Source organism: Alexandromys fortis, unplaced genomic scaffold (genome assembly GCF_014885135.2).
Source record: "Alexandromys fortis isolate MF-2015 unplaced genomic scaffold, M_Fortis_MF-2015_v1.1 scaffold_240, whole genome shotgun sequence".
Classification (NCBI taxonomy): domain Eukaryota; kingdom Metazoa; phylum Chordata; class Mammalia; order Rodentia; family Cricetidae; genus Alexandromys; species Alexandromys fortis.
The window spans coordinates 1,173,821-1,200,519 of NW_026068133.1; the positions used below are offsets into that span (position 1 = coordinate 1,173,821).

Consider the following 26,699-nt stretch of genomic DNA (forward strand, 5'->3'; position numbering starts at 1 on the left):
AAAAAAAAGAAAGAAAGAAAGAAAGAAAGAAAGAAAGAAAGAAAGAAAGAAAGAAAGAAAGAAAGACAGACAGACAGACAGACAGAGATACAGTTCCTTGGTTAGTTATGGTGATCCCAACCATAAAATTGTTTTTGGTGCTACTTCATAACTGTACTTTTGCTACTGTTATGAATTGTAATGAGAATATGTTTTTGACAGTGGAGGTTTGTCAAAGGGTTTGACCCATAGGCTGAGAGCTCTTACTCTAGCAGTTTGACCGCTGTCAAGAGCATACGGCCATTGGCCTCACCTACCTGGGTCCCTCTCCCTTCCCTGACCGCAAGACCCCGTGTGGCCTCCTCACTGGAAGTTATTCAACGCCTAGTCTGTCTTCTGAGCCCTGTTGCCATTCACCTTGCCTCACCCCTGGGCACCCTACTCCATGATTTCTCGGGCATTCTGTGTGGTTCTTACCTCTGTGCTGAGGTTTCCTGTGTAGTTGGCACTATCTGAGGGACCCTATACTCAGTCTCCTCGTGCTTGAAGTTTCCCAAGCTAGAGCCTTGAGTCTCCAGTAGCCGGGATTACAGGCTTGCACTCCCAGGCCTAACCAGGCCTGGCTGGGTTGGTTGCTTTCATTTGTTTTGTTTAGTAAAAGTCGCAAGGATGTAAAAAAGGGATGAAGGTGTCTCATCCTGCACCCCCTCCCTGTTCATTTGGTTTTTATTTTTCTTGTTTGTTTTAGGTTTTTTTTTTTTTTAAATATTTATTCATTATGTATACAGTATTCTGTCTGCATGTATGTCTGCAGGCCAGAAGAGGGTGCCAGATCCCATTACAGATGGTTGTGAGCCACCATGTGGGAATTGAACTCAGGACCTCTGGAAGAGCAGTCAGTGCTCTTAACCTCTGAATCATCTCTCTAGTCCCGTTTGTTTGACTTTGAAAAGGGTTCTCAAAGTATCACCAGGCTATCCTCAATCCTCTGGCAATACTGGGATTTCAGGTGTGAGCCACCATGCCTGGCTAGTGCTGAATGTGTTTTTTTTTTTTTTTCTTTTTACTTATTTATTTGGAGATAGGGCCTCAAACTTGCTATATAGCTAAAGATGGCCTTAAACTTCTGATCTTCCCGCCTTCACATTGCCAGTGTGAGGATTTAATGCTGCATTGTTCTTCAAAAAATTTTATGGGCTGGAGAGATGGCTCAGCAGTTAAGAGCGCTGACTGCTCTTCCAGAGGACCGGGGTTCAATTCCCAGCACCCACATGGCAGTTTACAACTGTCTGGAAATGCAGTTCCATGAGATCTGACACCTTCACACCAATGCACATAAAATAAAGTTAAATCATTTAAAAAATTTTTTTTCAATTTATTTTTTTTTAACCTTTCTTTGGTTTTGCGAGAATGATTTTCTCTGTCTATTCCTGGCTGTCCTCTGTTGCTATGTAGACCAGGCTGGCTTCTAATTCACAGAGATCCATCTGCCTCTGTCTCCGAGTGCTGGGATTAAAGACGTGTGCCTCCACTGCCTGGTGGGTTCTGTTGTGTTTTGTTTTGGATTTTATTTCATTTTATCTGCATGCAGTTAGTTCCGTGCATCATGTGCATCTGGTATTTGCAGAGGACAAAAGAGGGCGTTAGGTCCCCTGGAGCTGGAGTTAACATGCAGCTGTGAGCTGTCAGATGTGGGTGCTGGGAACTCAGGTCCTCTGGAAGAACAAGGTGTTCTTAACCTGTGAGCCGTCTCTGCAGCCCCAGGCACTGAGCTCTCACTCCTAAAGCAGCACCTGTCTTTCAGAAGGTTCTTCAGGAGAGCGCTTGTGGTTATGTTGTGGTTGGGATCCCAGCACCCACATGGTACCTCACAGCCAGTTCCTCCAGGGGCACCAGGCACACAGGTGATACACAGACACACTTGCAGGCCAAATACCCATACACATAAAACAAATGTAAAAACAGATTTTTTTTAGGTGCTCAATAAAATCTATTGAATATATCAAAGAAATTTGGTGTAGTGGCACACACCTATGATCCTCAGATCCTCTGAGGCAAGAGGGTCTTAAGTTTAGAATCAGCCTGGGCTACAGAACAAATCCCATGAAAGGGAAGGTCAGGAAAAGAAAAGAAAGGGCAGGGGTGCATGCCCATACATCACTTAGTTAAGAGGATTACTTTAGTGAGTTCAAGACTAGTCAGGCCTGTAACTGCCCTTCCTAAGGGAGAAAGAAGGAAAGAGTTGTATCCTAGAATCCCGAAGTACCATTAGATCCCTGTTGTCTTTGCTAGGGCTCTGCTCACCCTCTGACCTTTGCCCTTCATGCTGATTTCCTCTCCCTCTGCAGGATGCTACGGAAAGACAAGGAGGAGGCAGAGGCCATCAAACATGCCAAGGCCCTGGAGGAGGAAAAAGCCATGTACTCAGTGAGTTCTGGGTAGGGTGAAGGGGGCAAAGGTGTGTCTCTAGTGAAGGCACACTCCTCACCATCCTGGCACTTCCTCTCCAGGGCCGTCGTTCCCGGCGACAGCGAAGAGAGTTCAGAGAGAAGCGGCTGAGGGGCCGCAAGATCAGCCCTCCCAGGTAGGACTTCTTTCCTGGGCAGCTTTGCTCACAGCCAGGGGCTCAGGAGCGCAGCCGTGGCTTCAGGAAGGAATGCTCTAATGACAAACCTGGAATGACAGTTACTAGTGAGGAGTAGCATTGTATGTTTTCCTCTGCCACCTGCCATCTAACCCTGCTGGCCTGGGGACTCTTGGGGAATGGACAGGAAGCTACTGGCGATGGCTAGAGGAACTGTGGCCAGAGCTCAGGGCCCCAGTCATAGTGGATTTGTGTTGCTCTGTGACCTCTGTAGAGTCTAGATAAATGACTCCTCTCTTCCAGCTGGGCTCTTCCTCTGCAAAGTGGGGAACCCTTACCTCCGAGGAGAGGGCACTCTATCCACATGAGGGGAGGCTTGGCCTGGTGACCCTAGGCAAGTGTCTGATAAAGGAAAAGGATTGAATGTGGCTCTAAGGTTTAAACTGCTCAGGGCTAGGCAGCCCTGGATTCTCATTATTACTACTTTTAATAATAGTAACTCAGTGGCCCTGTCAGTATATTGACTCAAAATTCTAGATGCAGGCCACATACCTGAGCTGGGATCTTGGCTCCTTCACTTTTGAACAGTGTGACCCTAGACAAGCCACTTGCCCTTGCCCTCTCTGGGCCTGTTCCTGTCCTATGAAGAGTCACTGAGTTAAGTTAGGCACTCTGTTGTTTTCACACCAGCATCAATCAGGGACTGGTTATGGGGAAGTTCTTCCAGTGTGGGGTTGGAAAGCCGGCAGCACCACGGCTGCTCATGCTGTGATAAGGAGACAGGTGTGGGTTTCCCATAGTCAGGGTGCATAGGCATAGTCTGCAGCACTGGGGATCTGGGTGGGAGAGGCCCAGGATTCACGCCTGCCCACTCTCAGCTCTCCATTGTTTTTCCTGTTGTCTACATAGTTATGCCCGCCGAGACAGCCCCACCTATGACCCCTATAAACGGTAAGTGTCAGCACCCAGGACAAAGCCATCATCTTGTGGTCTGTGGGTGGTTGTTGAATCCATATCAGTTTTGTTTTTCCAATTTATTTTCCTCAACACCGTCAACAGAAGAGGCTATGGTACACACCATCAAATACGGCATAGGGGATCTGGAGATTGCCAGGCACTGACAGCCTCACCCAGCAAGCGTGGTGCCGGTCCCAGGGTGTCCAACTTAACTTCTGCCTGCTGTTCTCTTAAGGCCAAGGGTGGGGCCTGGTGGGGCTTTTGTGTTGGCTGCTTTGCTCGAAAGGGTGTTCCACTAGGCCCCAGGATCTCAGGATGAAATTAAACTACATGGAACAGCTGAGAATTTACTCTCCAGGTTAAACAGGAAGACCGCAATATTTTCATTGAGTCTATTGAAACCCAGAGGGAGCCTCATGCATAGGCAACTATACCCAGCCCTTCATTTTTACTGACTACATAAAGCCAGGCATTTTCTTTTTTTTATATTTGTTTACTGAGACAGGGTTTCTCTGTGTAGCCCTGGTTATCCTAGAACTCTATGTAGAGTAGACAAGGCTAGCCTTGAAATAGCCAGAGAACTGCTGGCCTTGGCCTACCCAGTGCCAGAATTAAAGGCACGCACCACTACCACCTCCAGGCCCATTTTCTGTTTTGAAAAATTACATTTGTGTGGGTGGGTGCAGTGCATATGCTACAGGGCTGGGGGTAAAGTGGCAGCTTAGAGGAATAAGGTCTCACTGTATGTGGGTCCAGGGGTTGACCTGAAGCTGTCATGCATAGGAGCAAGGCTTTACTGCTGAGCCTTCTCACCAGCTGTAAACTTACTTGATTTTTCGAGACAAAGTTTCCCTGTGTAGCAGTTCTGGCTGTCCTAGAACTTGCTCTGCAGACCCGGCTGGCCTTGACTCAGTAGTAGGATTAAAGGCATGTCCCATGACCAATTAATTTATTTTTGAGACAAGGTCTCTCTTTGCTCTGGCTGGACTTGACCTCCCTATGGATGTTTACCTGGCTGGCCTCTAGATCACACAACCCACTAGGGCCCTGGTGCAGCTGGGGTGGGTTCTGAGTGCTGGCCTCCCTTTTGCCCACCCTCTGCTGCAGGTCACCTTCGGAATCCAGCTCTGAGTCCCGCTCCCGCTCTCGCTCCCCGAGCCCAGGCCGCGAGGAAAAGATCACTTTCATCACCAGTTTTGGGGGCAGCGATGAGGAGGCAGCTGCTGCGGCCGCCGCGGCTGCCGCATCGGGAGCCACCCCCGGAAAGCCCCTTGCACCCCCCCAACCCGGCGGCCCCACTCCAGGCCGCAATGCCAGTGCCCGGTCGGTAACGCTTGTGGGCACCCAAGCCGGTTCCCGGGGGTGGGGGGTGGGGAGTTCCTCTAAGGGCAGTGGTGCTGATGGCCTTGTGCTCCCACAGCCGCCGCTCCTCCTCGTCCTCCGCCTCCAGGACGTCCAGCTCTCGCTCCAGTTCGCGCTCCAGCTCGCGCTCACGCCGTGGCTACTACCGGTCTGGCCGCCATGCGCGCTCCCGCTCGCGTTCCTGGTCCCGCTCGCGCTCCCGCTCCCGGCGCTATTCGCGCTCCCGCAGTCGCGGAAGGCGGCACTCCGAAGGCGGTTCCCGAGACGGACACCGCTACTCGCGCTCGCCAGCCCGGCGTGGCGGGTATGCGCCTCGCCGCAGAAGCAGGTCCGCACTCGAGCTCCCATTTGGGCGGGTGCTGGCACTGGGGAGGCAGGCTGGGGACAGATTGCTCTTTTTCAGCAAGCACCTATTTGGAAGCAGGACGGGGTAGGTGCCCAAAATTTGGGGTGGGGCCTGATAATTCTTCAGGGACACTGGGCATGGAGGTGTCTCTTTGACTTCTGCCTGGACTATCCAGTCTGCAGGACCTGGGAATCTGGTGGGTGGGGCTATAACCTTTGTGGAAGGGTTGGGTACCCAGGGGGCAGTGGAATATGGGTTGTGGCTGCTTTTAGGTTTGGTGGGGGAGAGCTCAGAAGCAGGGGCAGGCTTACTGACCCAGCTGGAGTTTGTTCTTTCGTAGAACAGGTGCAGCCTAAGTGTTGAGGGCAGACCCTGGCCCTGCTTATGATATGTAATGTTGCCGTGTTACTGCCAGTTTGCTGGTGTGTATCAGTCATAGCGCCATCCATCCACTGTGGGAGCTGTAACCGCCAGGCTCAGGCCTGGCTCCCTCATCCTCCTGTTGCTCTAGAGAGGCTGAGAGTACTTGTTTCCTGATGGCTGTGGTCACTCAGGACTGACTACAAGCACTAGTCAGCCCGGGCAGATTTGCTACATATTTGGAAGTTGACTTCTGAATCTTTTCTGTAGCCCGACCACAGGAGAAAGGCTGGGGAGGGAAACGGAGCCTATCACAAACTGGATGCCAGCCCGAGACTCTCACTAGTACCTCAAGCGGGGAATCTCTGGGACTGTGCAGCCTGTCTAGGGCTTGAGTGCTGGTGCTGGCTGATGTGTGGGATAGGGAGCGCCACAGGTGTGGAGCAAAGTGGGGCACCCCCGGAAGTTAGCACCTGGGTATCCCATGAGATAGAGAAGTGTGTCCAGCATACTCATGTTCTAGAATGTGCCCAGGGAGCCGCAGGAGCTTTCGGAGGGAAGTATGGGGGAGGGGGAAAGTGGACTGAATATACTCAACCCTATTGGAGACCCATGGCCTTGGAAATTGAGGTGACAATCCTTCTCTTCTACACTACTAGGAGCCGCTCCCGTTCAGGTGACCGCTATAAGCGGGGTGCCAGAGGTCCCAGGCACCATAGTAGCAGTCGTAGCCGCAGCAGCTGGTCCCTCAGCCCTTCCCGAAGCCGCAGCCTGACCCGTAGTGGAAGCCGAAGCCAGAGCCGGAGCAGAAGCCGCAGCCAGAGCCAGAGTCACTCGCCATCGCCCCCAAGGGAGAAGCTGACCAGGCCAGCAGCGTCCCCTGCTGTGGGCGAGAAGCTGAAAAAGTGAGTAGGGGCCTGGCTGGAGCTGAGGGAGCCCCCACTGGGTTCATTTTGTGGGGAGGTGTGTGCACTGCCGTATAGAGGCATTGCCATCATGGCCTCAGCTGGGGTAGACGGTTAGAGAGGGATGTGATCCTGCCTAGGTTCTGTGGGTCAGGAACATATCCTGAAGGTTCTGGAGCCCATGGCTAATGGCTGTCCTGAGGCCCATGGTAAAGGTAGCACTCCCATCTCCTCCCACCCAGGACCGAACCTGCCGCTGGTAAAGAGACAGGAGCTGCCAAAGTCAGTAAGAATTTGGAACTCGCCCGTCTAATTCCTGTCAGCAGCAGTGTCCAGAGCTGGGCCCGGTTGGCCTGCAGGGGGCCCAGGGGGAGGGGAGAACCAGCCCAGGGACTACTCTGGGGAGGGGCTACCCAGGCAAGCTAAGTCCCATCCCTGCCTCCCATGGGGCTCCAGCTGGCCCCCAAGTCCCAGGCTCTTGGCTGAGGTGGGCTGGATGAACTCTGGGCACCCACGCCTGTCCCGCCCCTTCTCCCGCAGCCCAAGCTGACCCCACAGGAGAGGCTGAAGCTGCGGATGCAGAAGGCTCTGAATCGCCAGTGTAAGTCGTTCCCCCCCCCCCCCAGTCCAGCCAGAGCTGTGGGAAAAGTGGGATGACCTCTGAGTCTGCCAGAGCAGGTCAGGTGGTGGTGTGGGGACCCTGAGCACAACCCTCAGCCCCACAACCTTCCTCCACAGTCAAGGCGGATAAGAAGGCTGCTCAGGAGAAGATGATACAGCAGGAGCATGAGCGCCAGGTCAGGCCAGGCTCAGAGGGGTGGGGCACTTGGGTGCAGTGGGGGGGCTGAGCCACCCCTCACAGCTGTTTCTGCTGCAGGAGCGCGAGGATGAGCTGCGCGCCATGGCCCGAAAGATCAGAATGAAGTAAGGCCCTAGCCTGTGGTCAAGGCAGCCCTGCTGCAGGAGGCTCCTCTCCCCTCCTTTCGTTGGTTTCCCCAGCCCATTGCTGTCCTCATGTTCAGGCGGCTCTTCCTGATGGCCTAGGCCCCTCACCTTCTGACCTCATGTCTGAACAGCATCCCCATACTCTCTGGCTTCCCCACATCTGACAACCGTGTCCTTGGTGTTTAATGCTTAATAAGTGGTAAAGTGAAGCCCACCCCATGGTGGGTCTCTTAGGTTAGGGGCTTTTCCTTTTCCCTTTCTTCTCCTGCGTTAGATGTTGGGCTGTGGTCAGAGTCCTGGGCCTAGATCATAGGCTTGGGGTTTTGTCTTAAGTCTCTCTGATCAGGTGAAGCCTGAAGTGGCTCGGTGCCCACCACACTAGACAGCTAGGATTAGTACCCAAGTCCTCAGTTTGCCTGGGACCCTGATTTGTGCTGTGGGTGGGAGCTGACATTTTGCTCTCTCTGAGCTGGGCTGCCTTTCTCTGTGGGGCAATGATGGGAATGGCCCCTGCCTCTATATAGTTAGGCATGTGACCTCCTGGGCTGTCGGGGAACCTGCTGCCGCTCCTGCTTTTTCATTTTCTAAAAACAGATATATACACATGTACATATATTTTTGGTTTTTGGGTTTTTTTAAATTATTTATTTATTTATTATGAGTACAATATTCTATCTGTATATGCCTGCAGGCTAGAAGAGGGCACCAGACCTCATTACAGATGGTTGTGAGCCACCATGTGGATGCTGGGAATTGAACTCAGGACCTTTGGAAGAACAGTCCATGCTCTTAACCACTGAGCCATCTCTCCAGCCCTGGTTTTTTGTTTTTTTGTTTTTTGTTTTTTTTTTTTTTAGATAGGTTTTCACACTGTAGCTTTTGGTGGCCTGGAATTCACGAAGTCGCCAGGGTATCTCTGAGTTCATGGTAATCCTCCTGCTTTATCTTCCCAAGTGCTGGGACTACAGGCATGAAACACCATGCCTGGCTTGCTGGGAAGAGAGGGAAGAAGGAAGTGAGCAAGCCAGCAGGGCACATGAGGTGGCGCACGCGTGGATGTCAGAGGACAAACTCCAGATATCAGGACTCTCTTTCCAGTGTAGGACCTGAGATGGAATTCAGGTTGAGCTGTCCTGTGGCAAATCATTATGCACCACGCCTTCAGGTGGAGGAAGAGGCCAGGCCTGGTGTTTCCCACCTGTGCTATCAGCACAGGGGAGGATCCTGAATTCAAGGCCAATCTGAGCTACGCAGACAAAAACCCTCTGAGTCCAGGGACTGGGACTGGGTTTATGTTGGCTGGCTATGTCGGCTTCTGGTGTTTCCCCTCACTGTCTGCCTCATTCCTGCCTGAGCCTCAGTGTATGCTGCTACTCACTGGATAGGAGTAGGCCTGGCTTTCCTGGTAGATACAGGGCAGTCCAGCCTGCGCAGGGACAGGTGCCTACAGCCCGCAGGTGCTCACTCCTCCCTGTTGGTTGCCTCCCCTCTCCCCCTGCAGGGAGCGAGAGCGACGAGAGAAGGAGAGAGAAGAGTGGGAACGCCAATACAGCCGCCAGAGTCGTTCACCCTCTCCACGCTACAGTGAGTATTTCGTCTACCATTGCTACAGTTCCCACATTGCCAGGGTCAGGAGAGTCAGGCTGCTTCTCGGGACCATTAGAAAAACTGGGTGTGGTGGTTCTTACCTAAAATCCAGCACTCCAGGGCTAGAGACCAGGGTTACCTGGAGAAATCCTGCTTTAAATAATAAAGGAAGAAAACAGTTCTGATCTGGCAGTCTGGAGAGTGGGGCAAGAGAGTCCAGCCAAATTTCACACACACCACATACACACATGCCACAAAAAAAAAAAAAAAAACCCACAGCACTGGAGGCTCACTTGTTTTGTTGTTTGGGAGCAGCCTCTGTGGGGAATTCATCTTATTGTTTAAAAAAAGTACTAGACAGCCGGGCAGTGGTGGTGCACTCCTTTAATCCCAGCACTCGGGAGGCAGAGGCAGGCAGATCTCTGTGAGTTCGAGACCAGCCTGGTCTACAAGAGCTAGTTCCAGGACAGGCTCCAAAACCACAGAGAAACCCTGTCTCGAAAAACAAAACAAAACAGTACTAGACAGTTTGACAGACACTGGGAAGACAGAAGGATCTGAGTTTCTGAGTTTGAGGCCAGTCTGGTCTACACAGCCAGTTTCAGGCTAACCAAAGGCAACATAGTGAGACCCAGTCTCAAAACAGTAGGACCTTGCTTGAGGCACACACAGACCGCAGGTGCCCCATCTGAGCTGAGAATGTGGGGAGGGGCTTCATCCTCGCAGAGGTCTTCTGCAAGGTTGAGGCAAGGGCTCCAAGATGGCTAGTGGAGGCTGACTGGCATCACTGTCCTTTTCTTTCAGGTCGAGAGTACAGTTCTTCTCGAAGGTGAGGCTGCTGGTCCAGCTACCAGGGGTGACTCTCCAAGTCTCCTTTGCCTCTTCATTTGGTGTGGCTGGACTTGTTCCCTGGGGAAGACTGGGCTGCTGAGGGAAGGAGGAGTGTCTCCAGGCCTGTTAGTGCACGTGTGCATGGGAGAGGTTCCTAGCATCCCACCCTCATAGTTTTCTCCCTTCTCCGCAGGCGCTCGAGGTCCAGGTCCCGAAGCCCCCATTACAGGCATTAGGCGGAGGACTGAGTGGGGGCTGCGATGCCCTGGGTTTCTGTAGTGAAATAAAAGCTAACATTATTTAATGCCCTTTGCTGCTTGCTGCCCTGAGTAGGTGGGACTTGCAGGCTACATGCAGCTGAGGACTGCCGCAGGTGCTGCCTAGCCTGCAGGGTGTGGTGAGGGGGAGCCTGCCCAGGAGGCAGGGGCCAATCAGTCAAGGGCTCAGGCTGTGTGGCATGTGAGGACAGGGCCAGTGGATGACGGGCTAGGACTGGACTGCGCCCAGGGGCCTCTGGTGACAGGTCCAGGCCTCTCCTTGCCCTTGCCCGGCCCCTGGCCTCACCCACACCAAGAACCGGGAGCACGGCTTTCTGTGCCAGTCCTCCAGTGCCGAGGGCACTCACCCCCACTCCAAACCGGTCTGTCCAGCCAGCCACACTATGGAGGGGGAGGCTCCCACCTCAGACACCCCAAGAAAGCCAGAGTCCAGGCACATCATGAATAAGGTGATTTATTTACATAATGAGAAGGATGAAGAGACGACAGAACTACACTGAGACCATCTCTGGATGTTTCTGGCATATGTGCTTATCCAGTGTGGCACGGAGGACAAACGGAACAGAGCAGTGTGGGCACTTATAGCGGGGACTGCCAGGCCCCAGACCATGCATGCGGCGGTGGCGGTTGAGCTTGCTACTTTGGGCGCAGGTGTAAGGACACTGGTCACAGGCATAGGGCCGTTCACCAGTGTGTGAGCGCCGGTGTACTGTCAGGTTACTGCTATTGGCAAAATACTTCCCGCAGAACTCACAGCTGCTCCCAGGTCCGCGGCTCTTGCCCGTCGACTTGGGGGTCTTCTTGGGTGTTGGCTTCTCACCCTTTATAGGGTCAGTCCTTTGTACTTTGGCAGTGGCTCCCCAGTCCATAGCATCTGGGCCTGCTTGAGCCCCACTGCCAGGGGCCCCAGGTTCCTGTATTCCTGCTGTGGCTGCAGCTCCAGCCTTCTCCACCTCCTGGTGTGGGAGTGTGCTAGCTGGAGCAGCTGCATGGTCAGCTGGTTCTGGAGGGGCTGTTGGGGAGACCCCCCTGCTGGTGGCAGGGGTGCAGGGACTCCCAGGTGTCAGCTGTCGGTGGGTCTTCTTGTGCCTGTTGAGCTTGCTGCTCTGAGCACAGGCGTAGGGACACTGGTCACAGGCGTAGGGTCGTTCACCAGTATGGGAACGCATATGGACCTTGAGGTTGCTGAAAGAGCTGAGGGTCTTCTTGCACACCAAGCAAGTGGGGCTCCGCCGGGCAGCACTACTCACTGTGGGGGGCTTGTCCTCAACTGGTCCTACCACTGCCACTGCCGACACAGCTGCAGCTACCTCAGCCAGGCCCAACAGTGGGGATTCTGGGGTCTCCGATTCTGTTTGGTAGATGGATAGCCCATGATCCCACTGGGCATGGCATAGCAGCTTCCATGCTCCGGTGAACTGTCTGCCACATCGCAGACAGCTCAGAGCCTTCATGTCCTTGGATTCTGGAAAGGGGAAGAGGGAGCAGGGAGTCAGTGCTTGTAGGATGGTTATTAGCAGTACCAACCAGGCCAGCATCTTCCTTCACTGATAAAGAGACCCAGATGCTGCTCTCTGAAAACTTCCTCAACTGTGAAGGTGGCTTTCTGTTTCATAGTAAGGGGAGGTCAGCAAGACACTGGAAAATTAGGGACAGGAGCTCCAAAAGCAGATCTGCTGAGACCTCAGAGCTGGGGCCTGGCACAGACAGCCGCCTACTGGGGAGATGGGCTAGCGTCTGCTTTCCAAATAGGAAATTTCCCTAGACCCATGGTACACAACTACAGGACACTTCCTAGAGCCACCAAAGACCCAGACTCTGGATGGGAGGGAGCCTTGATGATACTATACCAGGCCAAAGCCAAGCAGAAACCTGTTAAACTGAAGACCCTCCTTAGCTGCATAATCCTGGACAAGACCTATCCTACACGACAAGCCTCAGTTTCCCAAGTTGCTGGACCATAGGAATCTGAGGGGCCCCTTCCAGGGTTTTAACATCAGATTGGGAACAGCTGAGAGTCCTGGTCCCTATAAGCCCTCAAACATAAGATGAGCCTCAGATACCAAAAGATCCACAGCTGAGCCAGGGTGGTGGCACACACCTTTACTCCCAGCATTGGGAAGGCAGAGGCAGGCAAATCTCTGTAAGTTGTAGCCCAACCTGGCCTACTTAGAGTTCCAGGTCTGCCAGGGCTATTTAGAGACCGTGTCTCAAACAAGAGCACCCACAACTATCCAGGCTGCCTAAAAGGCTAAACTCTACACACCAAGTGCCCACTAGTCAGTGCTGGGGTGCTGCTCTGGTAAATCCACTTTAGCCCCTCCTTGGCCCATCCCTAAATATTAATCTAGTTCCCAAGTTCCGGGCGGACAAAGCAGGAGCTGGGGCTGGAAATTCAAGTTCCGATCGGATCAAGTACCTAAATCTTGCGACCACTAACCGACACATAGTTTGAATTCCTCTTTCATATATTCGACTCTGGAGTATCCAGCGCTCCGACTAGGGGCTTCCCGGCACTCAGCTGGGAGATCCCAGCAAGGGAACACGCCAGAAGCCCATACCCTGCCTCTGAACTGTCTTGATTAGAAGGATCGAAACACAGTAGGGGTGCGGGCCTCCAACCCTCTCCCGGAGGCCACTGTCCCCACCTCCTCCAGGTCCCTCTACTGCCAACCCTGGTCCAGCCACCTGGCCAGTTATTTCTGTCCTTGGGGAAGGAGAAGTGAAACTAAATTGGGGGTGTATGACAAAACCCCGGGCCGGTCTTCTGAGGATGGCCACACCTTGTGGGTGGCCTTCCTCCGCTGCCCAGCCCCCCCCCCCCCCCGCCCCCGCTCTACCTCTAGTCCCTGCCCTAGGACAGACAAGCCCAGGCCACGCCTAGGTTCTACCCTAAGGGGAGCAAGGAGAAAGGGGAAGTAATGCTTGGTGCCCCATCTGTCCACCTTAGCCCCCTCTCCGCAGGGCAGGAAGCCCAACCCTGGATCAGAGGGGGCACTGCACTGAAATTACCTGAAATGGGGCCGACGTCCTGGAGGATCTGACAGCCCAGTTTTTTGTGGTCCATGAAAGCGATGATGGCCTCCAATGGGAAGGTCTGCAGGCAGCGGCCGCAGGTCAACAGATCTGGGTGCTTGTTGGTCCAGGGCTGGCGGTCTGCAGGGAGGAAGCGGGTGGTGAGCGGTGGGGTGGGGCCCGGCTAGGGGTGAGGACACCAAGGTGGAGAGGGGAAACCCGGAGGTCAAAAGCGAAGGCTGGGGAGGCCAGGCCGTCCGGGGCCAACCCCAGGAGAGAGGTACCCACCGGAGGGTTCCGGTGCACGCTGGAGCGAGGGCTGGGGACGCCAGGCGGGCCCCAGGGCAGAGAGGTACCCACCCGAGGGTCTCGATACACGCAGGAGCGAAGGCTGGGGACGTCAGGCGGGTCCCGGGGCAGAGAGGTACCCACCTGAGGGTCTCGATACCCGCAGGGGCGAGGGCTAGGGACGCCAGGCGAGTCCCGGGACAGAGACACCCACCGGAGGGTCCCGATGCGCACAGAGAGGACTGCGGACTCACCGGAAGGTTCAAGGCTCAGCGGTATCCACGGGGCCCACGGACTGCGCGCGCCGAGGGGCAGCGGGGCAGTGCCGAAACGACGCTCGGTACCGAGGGGTCCCGGCATGGACACGTCCTTCGGGGCCAAGGGCCCCAGGGCCCCCGCGTCACGCTCTGGCTTCACATCAATGACGAGCTCTGGCGTCTCCATGTCGTCTTGGTCGGGCTCGGGGTCTACACGGCGCGGCACGTAGCCGGCCTTGCGGCGGGACATGGAGCACGGCGCAGGTCCAGACAACCCGCTCGGCCGCCGGACGCTCAGGTGAGTGGCCTGCGGAGACCCGCACCGAACTTTTTACACGTGCTGGTCCTGCGGTGGCTCCACCCATTAAGGGCGGGGCCTTGCAAGGCCAGTCGCAGAGGCCAAACCCGACCTTCCTGGCCCTGCCCGCTGCCCCGGGGTGAGTGCGCGTACTATCCGCTCCGCAGGAGTCGATTTCACTCCAGTGGGAAAGTGCTGTTTCCAAACCACCACAGCGCTGGTGTTACCTGAGGTTCGGGATGTCTCACCTCATACCCCAAACGAGAGGTGGGGACACCTCTTAGCAGATGGGAAGAAAATTCGCTCTTTAAACATTCATCTTCCTTTCTTTCCAATATTTTTCCCCCTTTTTCTCTAAGATAGCCCTTAGCTCAAGCGACCCCGAACTGGATAAGTAACAAGTAACGGATGATTGATCTTGCCCCCGCCTCGCCAGTGTCGGTTTTACAGGAATACATCACTACACCTATTTTATGTGGTGCTGGCCATCGAACCCAGAATGTGCATTCTAGGGCAAGCATCCTACTCATGGGCTACATCTCCAAACTTTGGAACCCCATTTCTGAGCACCTACAGTAACAGCAATGAAGCAACCGTGCCATAATCTTACAATGTGGGGATGGGGGGAGGGGGAGGGCTTCTGGTAATCCAAGCTACCCAGGAGGCTGAGGATCACAATTCAAGACCAGACAGGGTTGCACCCAAAAAAGGGATTTGGTTTCCTACTCTGTACCAGGACTGAGAACGCAGGTCAGTATGGAGACCTTGGAAGGCAGTGGTAGCCATTGCAAACTGGTAGTCTCAGCACACCAAGTGTGGAAGCAGAATCAGCAGTTCAAAACCAGTGTCTGTCAGCTACATAGAGAGTTTGAGACTCTGACAAAAAAATAAATTAAAAAAAAAGCTGATTTTGGTGGTGGTACACTGTAACCTCAAGTGCTTCACTCGGAGTTGGAGGCAGAAGGATTGCCCAAGAGTTCTTGACCAGACTGGTCTACATAGTGAGCTCCAGGCCAACTGGGATACTACTTGGGGAGATCTTGTCTCCAATCAGTCTGAAGATCTGAGGTTTGTGAGGCAGCAAAGGAGAGCCAAGAGCCTGAGCATTCAGGACTAAAGGAAAGGGGAGCACACCCGGAAAGGTCTTTTGGTAACTTTGAGGTTTGTTGCTTCTGCTGGTACCAGGGGCTTTGAGGATTCGAGTCAAACGGAGCACTAATCATCCACCTCTGCTTTCTTTGTAAGCCCAGGCTACTATCAAAACTAAAGAAATGGCCAGCAGTCCTTTGCCTTCCTCTGGAGCCTCTGAAATTTCTCTCAGATAAGAATTTTCTTTTTTCTTTCTTTTCTTTTCTTTTTTCCAAGACAGGGTTTCTCTGTAGCTTTGGAGCCTGTCCTGGAACTAGCTCTGGTAGACCAGGCTGGCCTCAAACTCACAGAGATCCGCCTGCCTCTGCCTCCCAAGTGCTGGGATTAAAGGCGTGAGCCACTGCTGTCCCGCAAACAAAAATTTTTTCTGTTGCACTGTTGGAAGTGGCAGGACACGCTGCCCCGCCCTCAATCACACACCACAGGCCACAGAACTGTTTACTGCCCCCCCCCACTACAAACTCCCCTAGGTTAAGGCCAGTAGTGCCTGCCCCAGGTGTCCTGAGGCTGAACTCTGAAGTCCCTCACATTGTTATTCAGGCGTGGACTCTATTGTCCTCCTGCAGGTCCAGGACCTCCCTGGGCAGTTTATCTAAAGTAGCCACACCCTGCCGTAGGCCTTGCAAATTAGTCCTGATGACTTCCATCTGTTCCTAATTCCTTCTTGGTCTCAGCTTCCTAAACTCAAGGAAGACCTCCAGAGTCACCAAAGGTGACTTTATTTTATTTATTTATTTACTTGTTTGTTTTTGAGGCAGGGTTTCTCTGTGTAGTGTTGCACGTTGCAGCCAGTCCTGGAACTCGTTCTGTAGACCTGCCTGGCCTCGAACTCACAGAAATCAACTGCCTCTGCCTCCCCAAATGCTGGGATTAAAGGATTGTGCCATAATGCCTGGTCCAAAGGTGAATTTTTAAATGTACTTTTAAAGATTATTAAATCAATTTATTTATTATTTATCTTCAAAATATGTCTATTTGTTTTCTCTCTCGTGTGTTTGCATACGCTGCAGCATGCAAGTGGGGGTCAAAGGACAATTTTCAGGTGTCCAGTCCCTTTCCTTCCTATGTGGGTCTAGGGAATTGAACTCCCATCCTTAGGTTTGGCAGCAAGCTCATTAATATTAATCCATTGAGCTATCTCACCAGTTCTTTCTTCCTTTTTTTTTTTTTTTTTTTTGAGAAGTGTGAAGGCTAGGGTTGGGTTTTTGTTTTTGAGACAGGGTCTCTCTATGTAGCCCTGGCTGTCCCAGGACCAAACTGGCCTAGAACTCAGAGATCTGCCTGCCTCTGCCTCTTGAGTGCTGGGATTAAAGGTGTGTGCCAGCAACCAGGTGGTGGTGTTGGCCCATGCCTTTAATCCCAGCACTCAGGAGGCAGAGACAGGCAGATCTTTGTGAGTTCGAGGCCAGCCTATTTCCCTTCCTTCCCTCCCTCTTTCCTTCCTCCTTTCTTCCTTTCTTTCTCTCTCTTTTCTTTTCTTCCCTCCCCCGCTCCTGTTTCTTCTTTCTTTCCCTCCCTTCTTACCCTTATTTCCTTTCTTCCAGGCTGGCTCCAAATTCACACCAATTCTCCCTCTGCAGATGCTCCATTTGATCACTGAATTTGAAGCCCTTCTTAACTTGCTAAGATTATTCCTACTGCCCTTATTGTCTCCTTTTTGAAGGATGTAAGGGACCAGAACCCCAGGGCCTTGCATTGGTTAGCCCAGTGCCCTGTCACAGAGGTATATGCCCAGCCTCATATCCTTCTCCCTTTGTTCTAACAGGTCCATGCTCTGTAGCACAGGCTAGCCTTCAACATGAGATCCTCTTGCTTCAGCTTTATCAAGCATCAGATACAATTTAGCTTTTTCCCCCCTCTCGTGCTAAGGATGGAACCCATGGTCTTGTCATGTTAAGTAAGCCAAACCGAATCTTGCCCCAGTCCCTCTGAAAGATCTTGGTTTTGGTTTATTTTTACTTTTTTTTTTTTTTTTTTTTTTTTTGTGAGAAGCGGTTTCCTGGAACTCACTTTGTAGACCAGGCTGGCCTCGAACTCACAGAGATCCACCTGCCTCTGCCTCGGAGTGCTGGGATTGAAGGCATGCACCACCACTGCCCAGCAATTTTGGTTTGTTTATTTGCTCACTTTTAGCCTCTTTTACTTCCCCAATTCGAAAGCGAATGCAGGTTCTGAAAGAGCAAGATCGGGGTGACCAGTTCCATTCTTTACTTTTTCTCAGTGACCTAGGACTCTCTGATTCTGCTTCGGAAGTCCTCCAGCTTGGCCTCCCTGGTAGCTCGGACAGGCAGGCGCTCGGTACCCAGCTTCTGCTTTCATGCTTTAATCAACAACTGTGTGAGGAGGGGGCGCTTTCCAGGAATATCTGCAGAGCATCTGTGCCCCAGGCAGTAATGGGAATGCCACCGTCCTCCCCTCCCTCAGCGGAGCTCTGGGAATAAAATCAGTTCTACCTGGACCGAGGTCGGTGAGGTTTCCCATTCTCCCCTGCAGGACATCGGGTTTTCTCACTTTGTAAACTAAGGATGCAGAAAGGGCTAAAGGACAAGATGAACGACCTCTGGCCATCCAAGATGCAGCACACTGGAAGCCCTCTTCAGGGTCTGTGAAGGCTGAGAGAATAATAAGGTTCCTCCTGGAGGGGAAGGGCGGGGACAGGAGCACTTCTCAAGTGGTTGAGAAGAAATGAGTCTCTGAGCCTTGGCCCTTCCTTCCTTCCTTCCTTCCTTCCTTCCTTCCTTCCTTCCTTCCTTCCTTTCTTTCTTTCTTTCTTTCTTTCTTTCTTTCTTTCTTTCTTTCATGGTTTCTCTGTGTAACAGTCCTGGCTGTCCTGGAACTCTCTCAGTAGACCAGGCTGGCCTTGAATTTACAGAGCTCTGCCTGCCTCTGCCTCCGGAGTGCTGGGATTAAAGGCGCGTGCCACCATCGCCCGGCTGATCCTGAACTTTTGAAACCTGCTTCTGCTCCCAAGTGCTGAGAATACAGGTGCGAGGCACTACTCGTTTCTCCTTTCTAACTTTTCTTTCTTTTTTAAAAAATTTTATTTATTTTTTTTATTTAACTTTATTTTATGTGCATTGATGTGAAGGTGTCAGACCCTTCCTTCCTTTTCTTTTTTTAAACCTTTTTCAGACAAGGCCTTGAATTTTGACAATCCTCCTCCTGCCTCATCTCCAGAGAGCGCTGGGGATTCCAAGCCTGGGAGTCACCATGCCCAACTTTTTGAGCTTCAGTTTCGTGCTCCCTAAAGAGGGCATCTTAGATTCCCCTAACTCGCAAGCTGGCAGAGCCCAGCGCTGGCCCGGCGCCCCACAAGTGGCCAACCAACACGTGGGGAAGCGACGGCGCGGGCGGAACTCAGGCGCGTGGGGCTCGGTGCCCACCCGGACCCTTTGGCGACTGCGCTAGCGGAACCCAGGCGGTCCGGGCTGGGTGCCTGCCGGGACCTGTGCGGCGGTGGCGGCAGCGCGGGCGGAAGCGTCTTCAGTGACGGCCTGGGTGAGTGCGCTAAGGCCTTGAGCCTGTCAGCCGCCTGCTGTGCTGCCCAGAGGAGATGGCCTGGAGGGGGACTGTGCTCGGACGCCGGGCGGGGTGGGAGGTGGCTACCCTGGGGCTGGAGGACACGCTTAGAATTAGAAAGGAAGCTGACCTGCCCACGGGCGCCTACGAGAGAACAGATCTGCCCTCTGGCTGCTTATTCTCTGAAATGGCCCAGTTTATCGAATTTGCACGGTGGCGGGAGTGGACAGTTATCTCCTGGTGTGCGTGAACAAATAAACACGTGCCTCCTCGCCTGGAAGCTCAGCCAATTACTATCCTGATAACGCTGGTGGACCTAATGCCCTCCAAGCGGTAGCCCCTGGCTTGTCTTGAACTCAGTGTGATCGATCCAAGGTAACTCAATTTTCCATCCCGTCTTCACCTGCCAAGTGCTGGGATTACAGGCCTGCTCTACCACAATTTATGCTAAACTATTGATAGAACTCGTTTAATGCTTGCTCCACAAGTCCTCTACCACTTGAGCTATACCTCCACCCTTCCCCGTCCCCATTCCCCGTCCCTTCCCTATGTAATTCAGGCTGCTTGTGAACTCTCCACTACCAAAGGCTGGCCTTTGTCTCAAAGGTGTTCCCTGTCTCAATTGCTCAAGTTCTGGGGTTATAGGTGTTGGCCACTACGCCTAGCTCTGCTCGCCTTGAGACCCCAAAGAAAGACCTGTGAACTGCTGCCTCTTCACTGACCAAAGTCATGGAACGGATTAGCCGGGCACTGGGATGGAAGGGTTTGGATTTTAACCGGATTAGCCGGGCACTGGGATGGAAGGGTTTGGATTTTAACCTCTGGGCATGAAATCCAGGATCTCTGGATCAAGGACTCTGAGGTCAGGCCAACAGGGAAGATGAGTAATTCTAGGTGTCCTTACTAGACATTCTAGACATTAGCACATAATCTTCCTTACTTCTCTCAAGTCTTTTTTTTTAATATTTATTTATTATGTATACAATATTCTGTCTGTTTGCCTGAAGGCCAGAAGAGGGCACCAGACCTCATTACAGATGGCCGTGAGCCACCATGTGGTTGCTGGGAATTGAACTCAGGACCTTTGGAAGAGCAGGCAGTGCTCTTAACCGCTGAGCCATCTCTCCAGCCCCCTTTCAAGTCTTTTTTATTGCCCCTTTTTTCCCTTTTTGTTTTTCGAGACAGGGTTGCTCTGTGTAACCGTCCTGACTGTTCTCAATTCACAGAAATCCCTACCTCTGCCTCCCAAGTGCTGGGATCAAAGGTGCCCCAATCAAAGGTGTGCACCATCACCTGGTTGTTGCTGTTTTATTTTTCTTTTTTTTTCTCTCTAAGAGTGGAACATGGTAGGGGTTCCAATTCTTTTGTGTGTTTGACACAGGATGTCTTGTAACCCAAGCTGATCTACAAATTGTTTTGTAGACCTTGAACTTTTCATCTTCACCAGAGTCTGGTGTTTATATGGTAATAGGGATGGAATTCAAGGCCTCTTGTATATTAGGCAAGCACTGGGCACCAATTGAGCAATATTCGTAGCTTTTTTTTTTAAAAAAAAATTTATTTATTTCATATGCATTGGTGTTTTTGCCTGCATGTGTATCTGTGTAATGGTGCCAGATCCCCTGGTACTGGAGTTACAGACAGTTGTGGGCTGCCATGTGGGTGCTAGGAATTGAACTCAGGTCCTCTGAAAGAACAGCCAGTGCTCTCCACTCCACACCCACCCCCGGAGATAGGGTTTCTCTGTGTATCCCTGGCTGTCCTGGAAACCACTCTGTAGATCAGACTGGTCTGGAACTCACAGACAGTTCTGCCTGCCTCTGCCTCCCAAGTCCCGGGACTAAAGTTGTGCATCACCACTACTGGGCAATATTCTTTTTTTTTTTTAAATATTTATTTATTTATTATGTATACAATATTCTGTCTGTGTGTATGCCTGCAGGCCAGAAGAGGGCACCAGACCTTATTACAGATGGTTGTGAGCCACCATGTGGTTGCTGGGAATTGAACTCAGGACCTTTGGAAGAGCAGGCAATGCTCTTAACCTCTGAGCCATCTCTCCAGCCCAATATTCTTATCTCTTAAGTCAGTTTTTGTTTCTTTTTCTTTCTCTCTCTCTCTTTTTTTTCTTTCTTTTTTGGTTCTTTCAAGACAGGGTTTTTCTGTAGCTTTGGAGCCTATCCTGGAACTAGCTCTTGTAGACCACGCTGGCCTCGAACTCACAGAGATCCGCCTGCCTCCAGTCTTTGTTTCTTAAATCAAGTCCTACCTTGTGTCCAGAGCCTTCAGGGCCCAGGCTGTTAACAGAACCGGCTGAGGAGAAAGCACTTGCTCCAGCAGTCTTTCTCTGACCTCTGACAGCCTGGATCTAGCAAAGGAACAGCTAGCCTTGTTCCTGTAGCAGGGTGGCTCAGTGCACATAGAAGCACTCACAACCAAGCTGACAGCCATCACGTGGTCCTCTCCCTGGGACTCACGCAGTGGAGTGACTCCTGCGACCTCTCCTCTGACCTCACCTTCACAGGTGCACCGTGACAAACCCACAAAACTCCAGACACTGCAAACACTAAAAAAAATTTGACAGTCTCTTTAAGCCCAGGCTGCTTTCATACATCAGTTGCAGTTCCTCTGGACCACTGTGGATGTGGCTGCCAGGCCTGAGTGAGGCTAGAATGGAAAGGCTGTATCTCAGAGGGGCTGGGACTCTTCTTAATGACTTATCCCCAGAATCATAGAAAGCTGTGATAGAGGTAGACAGACAGGGACAGGGATGCATGCAGTTAGTAGAGAGCTTGCCTCTCATGCAAGAAGATTTGACTACCACCCCTAGCATGCACACTGTAAACTGAACGTGGTAAAGCCAGCCTGTAACCCTGGCCCATGGAGGTCAAGGCATTAGGGTCAAAAGTTCAAGGTTATCCTGGGCTACCGCAAGTTAAGACCAGTGTGGCCTAGGACCCTCTCTCACAAAGAAAAAAGTCCCCCCCCCCCAAAAAAAGGCAAAAGAGCCCCATCTGGTGTCACAAACCTGCTGCACACCTAAGAGGCAGGCAGGGTGCCTGTATATTCAGGGTCAGTCTGAGCTACTTAGCTAGGATACTGTCTCCAAAACCATCTAACAACAGACAAAATTCCCTACCTGGGGTGGGTCGGGGGTTGGCACAGGTTTTAAACAGTAGAGCTGTGGTGTGGGGGGTGAAACACTAGTCTGTCTCTATTGGAGCTGTGTCGCCTTAACCCCTTCTACATTCTCCCTTGGCCAGGGCCATGCAGACCCCGATGCCCATTCCTGTGCCAGTGCCAGTGCTCCGCCTCCCTCGGGGCCCTGATGGCTTTAGCCGAGGCTTTGTCCCTGATGGACGCAGGACCCTCCTGAGGCCAAAAGTTCCGGAAGTCGGAGGAGAAGGTCGTATTCAAGACCCCCCAGAATTGCAGGAACAGCGGGCCAGAGCCGCTCTCCGAGAGCGCTACCTCCGCAGCCTCCTAGCCATGGTGGGGCACCCTGTGAGCTTCACGCTGCATGAAGGTGTGCATGTGACCGCTCAGTTTGGAGCCACAGACCTGGATGTAGCCAACTTCTACGTGTCCCAGCTGCAGACTCCCATAGGCGTGCAGGCAGAAGCCTTGCTTCGATGTAGTGACATCATTTCCTATTCCTTCAAGCTGTAAAGACGGGTGTCTCCCTGGTAGGCATTGTCACAGTATCCTCAGTCTCCAGCTGTTCTTGGGCCACAGAGCTCCCCGCACCTTCCCAGACTTCCACATCCAGCTCCAAGGAACTCTAGCTTCACTCCAAACAGACACCTGGTGCTGCGTGCTGATAATCCCAGCTCTCAAAAGGCTGTGGTGGGTAGATTGGAAATTCAAGGCCAGTTCATGCTGCATTGGGAGATGACTGTATATTCTAGATCTCATTTATTAAAAGTACTGTTCTACCTCAGAACACTGAACTTCACAGCAACAGGGCCCCGAGGCTAGTCCCTAAGGCCAGGGTGGGGTGGGAGGTGGTCTCTAAGTACAGCTGAGGTGGGTGGGCGCTGAAGAGCTCTGAAGCTGCTTCTCCATCTCCCCTCCTGCCAAAGAAACCATCATCCAAGGAACTCTGGCTCTTGTTTCTTTCATTCTCTGTTTTATTTTTGTTTTTTTGTAACCCACTCTGTAGACCAGGCTTGCCTTCAACTCAGAGACCCGCCTGCCTCTGCCTCCTGAGTGCTGAGATTAAAGGCGTGCGCCACCACTGCCTGGCTCTTATTTCTTTTTAAAGTTTTATTATTATATGTGTGTGGGTGTTATGCTTACATGGATGTCTGTGTATCACATGCATGCAATGCCAGCCGAGGCCAGAAGAGGGCCCCGTTCAGTGGAGCTGGAGTTAAAGGCAGTTGAGAGCCACCCTCTGGAATCTGTGATAGCAGCCAGTTCTCTTAACTGCCGAGCTATCTTCCCACCCCACCCCCAAACTTTTTTAAAGACTGGATCTGGCTATGTCGTCCAGGCTGGCTTGTAATTCACAATCCTCCTGTCTCCTCCCAGGTGCTGGGATTTCGAGCCAGGCTACCTTGATATTCTGTTTACCCTTTAGTTGTGTCCCATGGAAGAGAGTCCCATATTTAACATTTTTTGTTTTAAGATTTTAAAATTTAGGTGTTACGTCTGTACTTCGTGAGTATAGGTGCTTGAAGAGGTCAGATGAGGGTGTCTAGTCAGCAGGAGCTGGGGTTAGAGGTGTGTGTGAGCTGCTAGACATGGTGCTGAGGCCAGGATTCAGCTTCTCTGGAACATCATAGCAAATGCTCTTAACTGCTGAGCTGCTTTTCCTGGTGTAGTATTTAAAAGTTAGTAGGAGGTAGAGGCAGGAAGATCTCTTTGAGTTTGAGGCCAGCCTGTCTACAGATTGAATTCCAGGACAGTCAGAGCTGTTACCCAGAGAAATCCTATCTCAAACCCCTTCCTCCATGTAGAAACAGCAGCAGTTGCTGCCAAAAAACAACAAAAGGTGGGGTAAAACCTGTGGGGCTCAGCCATGATGGTAGGGATCCAGCTGAAAGTAGATGCACTGCTCCTGGTCTCCCCAAACGGTCCTCGTTCTCTGTTCTCTGAACAAGAGATCGGCAAGGGTGGCCCTTTACCACGAAGAAGCGTTCCCTTCCCTCACAAGGTTGTGTCTCTCAGGCTTCTGGCCCAGGGCGATGTGGTCTGCTGCAGTGAGCAGCAATTTTGGTTTCCCACAGCAGGGGACGGCAGTGGTGGTGGTGTTCACACGCTTCTGCGCGACATTCGCCAGTTACCATGAAGCGGCACCCTTCCTCAGTGTGCTCCAGCCTGTTTCTGTCTCCTGTCACTAGAAGTCTTTCAGTAAGATAGTATTCAAAAGCAGTCCTCAGCTAGGCACACGGGCACGTCCGCAATCCCAGCACTTGGGATGGGAGGGGTGTAGAAGTAAGAGGAGCAGGAGTTAAGGACAGTCTTTCCTGCATAGCGAGTCTGAGGATAACCTGGGTTAGGTGAGAAGCTGGCAACAGACAAAACCCATTTCATGCCTTTTAGTTTAAGTTCAAGTAAATGAAGAATACATTAATTGTAGGGGCTTTTGGTACTTCTCAGTCTCCAAAGTGCAGGCACCCACAACTGAACAGGAAAGCCTCAGCCGCCACCCCTCGGTTCACAGCGACGCTTCCAGTTAGTGTCTGCCTAGCTCCTTAGTAGTCTTGGCAACGCCGTGCTCGCCCCTCCCTGAATCCCCTTCTTTGGTTTCAGTCTCACTAGCCCGGGCCTTGTTTGTCACGGGCTGGGAAGGCGGAGCGAAAGTTATGAGACGAATCCTGAGCTATGGTATCATTCCTTGGAGGCGTGGCTTCGGCTTGCTCAGGTTTGGGTCTGTTGACTTACCTCTTCGGAATGTTTTCCAATTTTGTTTTGTTTTAATCAGGTTCATGAATACCCCCACAGACGGGTGTTCTAATATTGTAATTTACATGTGATAGTGATGCGAGTCTGAAGAGACAGTGAAATTAAAGTCTGCAAATGGAAAGCAGGGGGACAGATCTTGTCCGTCAGCTTCTGTCACTTGTGCGTGCTCATCTTATAGTACGCAGCTTTCATGGCCTTTCAATGCCCCCAGCCCTTTACCCAGCTCCCAGCCTTGGCAGCCCCGCCAGGGACTCATTCTCGAGCACCTGCTGATCTGGCCCCGAGCTCTCAACCTCCTGCTTCAGCCTCTCCAAAGCCAGAATTACAGGCGTGCCGCTACCATGCCCAGAAGGTAGTTGGGTTTTTTTTTTTAAATCAATGTTTCTGATTCTTAATTTATATTTTCAATTTTTATTTCTTACGGTCGTGCGTGTGAAGATCAGAGGACAATTTTGTGGAGGCGGCTTTTTCCTTCCACATTTACGTGGGTTTTGGGTATCGAACTCAGATGGCATTAACAGCTGACAGCCCTTTTGCAGGCCCCGGTGATACGATTTCTGTCGAATTCATTCCCGAATTACTTGGGCTCCTGACGAATGTGCAGGAGCCTGAGTGTTGACAGCTAGGCTGAAAGGGGGGTGGTGGTGGTGGTGGTGGTGGTGGTGGTGGTCTGAGGCTCGCGCATGCGCGCTGCTCCGGGAGACGGCGTCCACCTGGCCCCGCCCCTGGTGTTCTGCAGTTCTTCCTCTGCAGATTCGTCGCTCACGTTTCTCTTTCCCGTGGATCCTACTGCTCTTTGTTTCTATCGTCGTGTCTCTCTCTTAACTATCCTTTCGGAACAAAAGCTTGAATCTGTGTTGTGCTTTTCTCGGTACGCAGCGGGCGCCTCGGACCGTAACGAAAGTGTGGCTGCGGACGAGCAGGTACCCGCGGAGCTAGGCAGAGGCGCGTTGGGGCTCCCGGCGGCGGCGGCGGCGACGACGACGACGACGACGACTACTACGACAGGAGCGGACGGAGGCGGCGCCTGAGGCAGCGGCTAAGCCCATGCCCCGGAACGGCGGGCGGACTCGGAGAGACGAGTCTGGGGCCCGGGGCATGTCCCCGGGGCCCCCGTGAGGAGGAGGCGGCGGCGATGGAGATCCCGCCGCAGGAGGCTCCGCCCGGGCCGGGCGCGGACGCCGACGCGGACGCCGACGCCGAGGAGGCCTCAGCCGAAGCCGGGTCTCCTAGCGCGGCCTCGCCCCCGGCCGATGGGCGCCTCAAGGCTGCAGCCAAGCGCGTCACGTTTCCGTCGGACGAGGACATCGTGTCCGGAGCTGTGGAGCCCAAAGACCCCTGGAGACACGGTAGCTACGGCGAGGGTCGCTTGCGTGGACGAACCGAGGGGCGGGTGGGACCGCGACAGCGCTGACCGGCACGGAGGTGGCACACGGAGACAGCGGTGTCTAGTTTAGAGCTGGGGGGGGGGAGGGCTTGAAGGGAGAGTTGGGAAGATGCACGGGACTCAAACCCTGACCGTCTGGGACTTTGGGAGGCTGGCAGCCAGCCTTTGAGTTCAGAGTACGTCCAGTGATAGATGGAGAGAGCCGGTCCACAGAATTGGGGAAAAGGTAAGTGTCTGGGGCCGCGGGGTGGCGAGAGTGGAGCTGCTGGTCTGCAAACCGAGCGAGGCAAAGGGTGGCTTTGGCCATTGCTGTCCTGGCACTGGACTGCGTAGGGAAGTAAACCCTCGGACAGGGAAAAGAGGCTCAGATGCAGTAGGCAGGAAAGCATAAGACGTGGTGTCCAGTTTGCCGGTGGAGATGAATTCCACAAGAAAGTTCAGTAGCACAACGTGGAGCCCGGTTTTTGGCAGGGTATTTCTGGGGAAGAATTTAGAGATTTTACCTACTCGGGCTTCTCTGGTCAACAGAAGGTGAAAGCCAGGTGGCTTGTTTTTTGGGAGCTAGGAAGATCTGTAGGTCTGGGTTTCTTGGAAATGGTTAGTGGGGGTGGTGGAACCAAAAGGGCACTTCAAGGAGTGCATTAGCGTCAGTGGCCAGGGCAGGTGAAAGGTTGCTAGGAGATGGACACAGGTGAACCCCATTTCTGTGCTGAAGAATTCTGTTTTGCTGGGTGGAGCCAGT

General features: G+C 52.7%; 4 protein-coding genes across 12 annotated transcripts in view; 3 read left to right on the forward strand and 1 right to left on the reverse strand.

Annotated features, from left to right (window-relative positions):
* Positions 1-10,160, forward strand: part of Clasrp (CLK4 associating serine/arginine rich protein) — a 24,416-nt gene extending 14,256 nt beyond the window's left edge. Inside the window, exons 9-21 of one of the 5 annotated variants that reach the window (XM_050126268.1) lie at positions 2,328-2,406; positions 2,490-2,563; positions 3,473-3,514; positions 4,628-4,843; positions 4,941-5,210; positions 6,248-6,493; positions 6,736-6,775; positions 7,034-7,094; positions 7,232-7,290; positions 7,371-7,417; positions 8,916-9,022; positions 9,830-9,854; positions 10,050-10,160. In XM_050126268.1, coding sequence (XP_049982225.1) covers positions 2,328-2,406; positions 2,490-2,563; positions 3,473-3,514; positions 4,628-4,843; positions 4,941-5,210; positions 6,248-6,493; positions 6,736-6,775; positions 7,034-7,094; positions 7,232-7,290; positions 7,371-7,417; positions 8,916-9,022; positions 9,830-9,854; positions 10,050-10,092 — 1,309 coding nt within the window. In that variant the 3' untranslated portion in view covers positions 10,093-10,160. Of the gene's footprint in view, positions 1-2,327; positions 2,407-2,489; positions 2,564-3,472; positions 3,515-4,627; positions 4,844-4,940; positions 5,211-6,247; positions 6,494-6,633; positions 6,780-7,033; positions 7,095-7,231; positions 7,291-7,370; positions 7,418-8,915; positions 9,023-9,829; positions 9,855-10,049 lie in introns of those variants that run through there. The other 4 variants (XM_050126269.1, XR_007589276.1, XR_007589277.1 and 1 more) reach the window with 4 other exon arrangements.
* Positions 10,161-10,556: 396 nt separating this feature from the next.
* On the reverse strand, positions 10,557-14,511 carry Znf296 (zinc finger protein 296). The gene is made up of 3 exons (XM_050126309.1): positions 13,692-14,511; positions 13,147-13,290; positions 10,557-11,599 (listed from the first exon to the last, which is right to left on the reverse strand). The coding sequence occupies exons 1-3, from the start codon at positions 13,942-13,944 to the stop codon at positions 10,626-10,628; spliced, it is 1,371 nt and encodes a 456-aa protein (XP_049982266.1). The 5' UTR covers positions 13,945-14,511; the 3' UTR covers positions 10,557-10,625.
* Positions 14,512-18,537: 4,026 nt separating this feature from the next.
* The window catches only part of Ppp1r37 (protein phosphatase 1 regulatory subunit 37), a 40,302-nt gene continuing 32,140 nt past the window's right edge, over positions 18,538-26,699 (forward strand). For 2 of the 4 annotated variants that reach the window (XM_050126280.1, XM_050126283.1), the window contains exon 1: positions 25,313-25,919. In XM_050126280.1, coding sequence (XP_049982237.1) covers positions 25,706-25,919 — 214 coding nt within the window. In that variant the 5' untranslated portion in view covers positions 25,313-25,705. Of the gene's footprint in view, positions 18,640-25,312; positions 25,920-26,134; positions 26,184-26,699 lie in introns of those variants that run through there. The other 2 variants (XM_050126281.1, XM_050126282.1) reach the window with 2 other exon arrangements.
* Positions 18,550-22,897, forward strand: Gemin7 (gem nuclear organelle associated protein 7). 2 transcript variants are annotated; one of them, XM_050126284.1, is made up of 2 exons: positions 18,550-18,639; positions 21,924-22,897. In XM_050126284.1, the coding sequence occupies exon 2, from the start codon at positions 21,928-21,930 to the stop codon at positions 22,327-22,329; it is 402 nt and encodes a 133-aa protein (XP_049982241.1). In that variant the 5' UTR covers positions 18,550-18,639; positions 21,924-21,927; the 3' UTR covers positions 22,330-22,897. The 2 variants fall into 2 exon arrangements, with proteins under 2 accessions (XP_049982241.1, XP_049982242.1); XM_050126285.1 differs by lacking the exon at positions 18,550-18,639 and adding an exon at positions 18,669-19,035.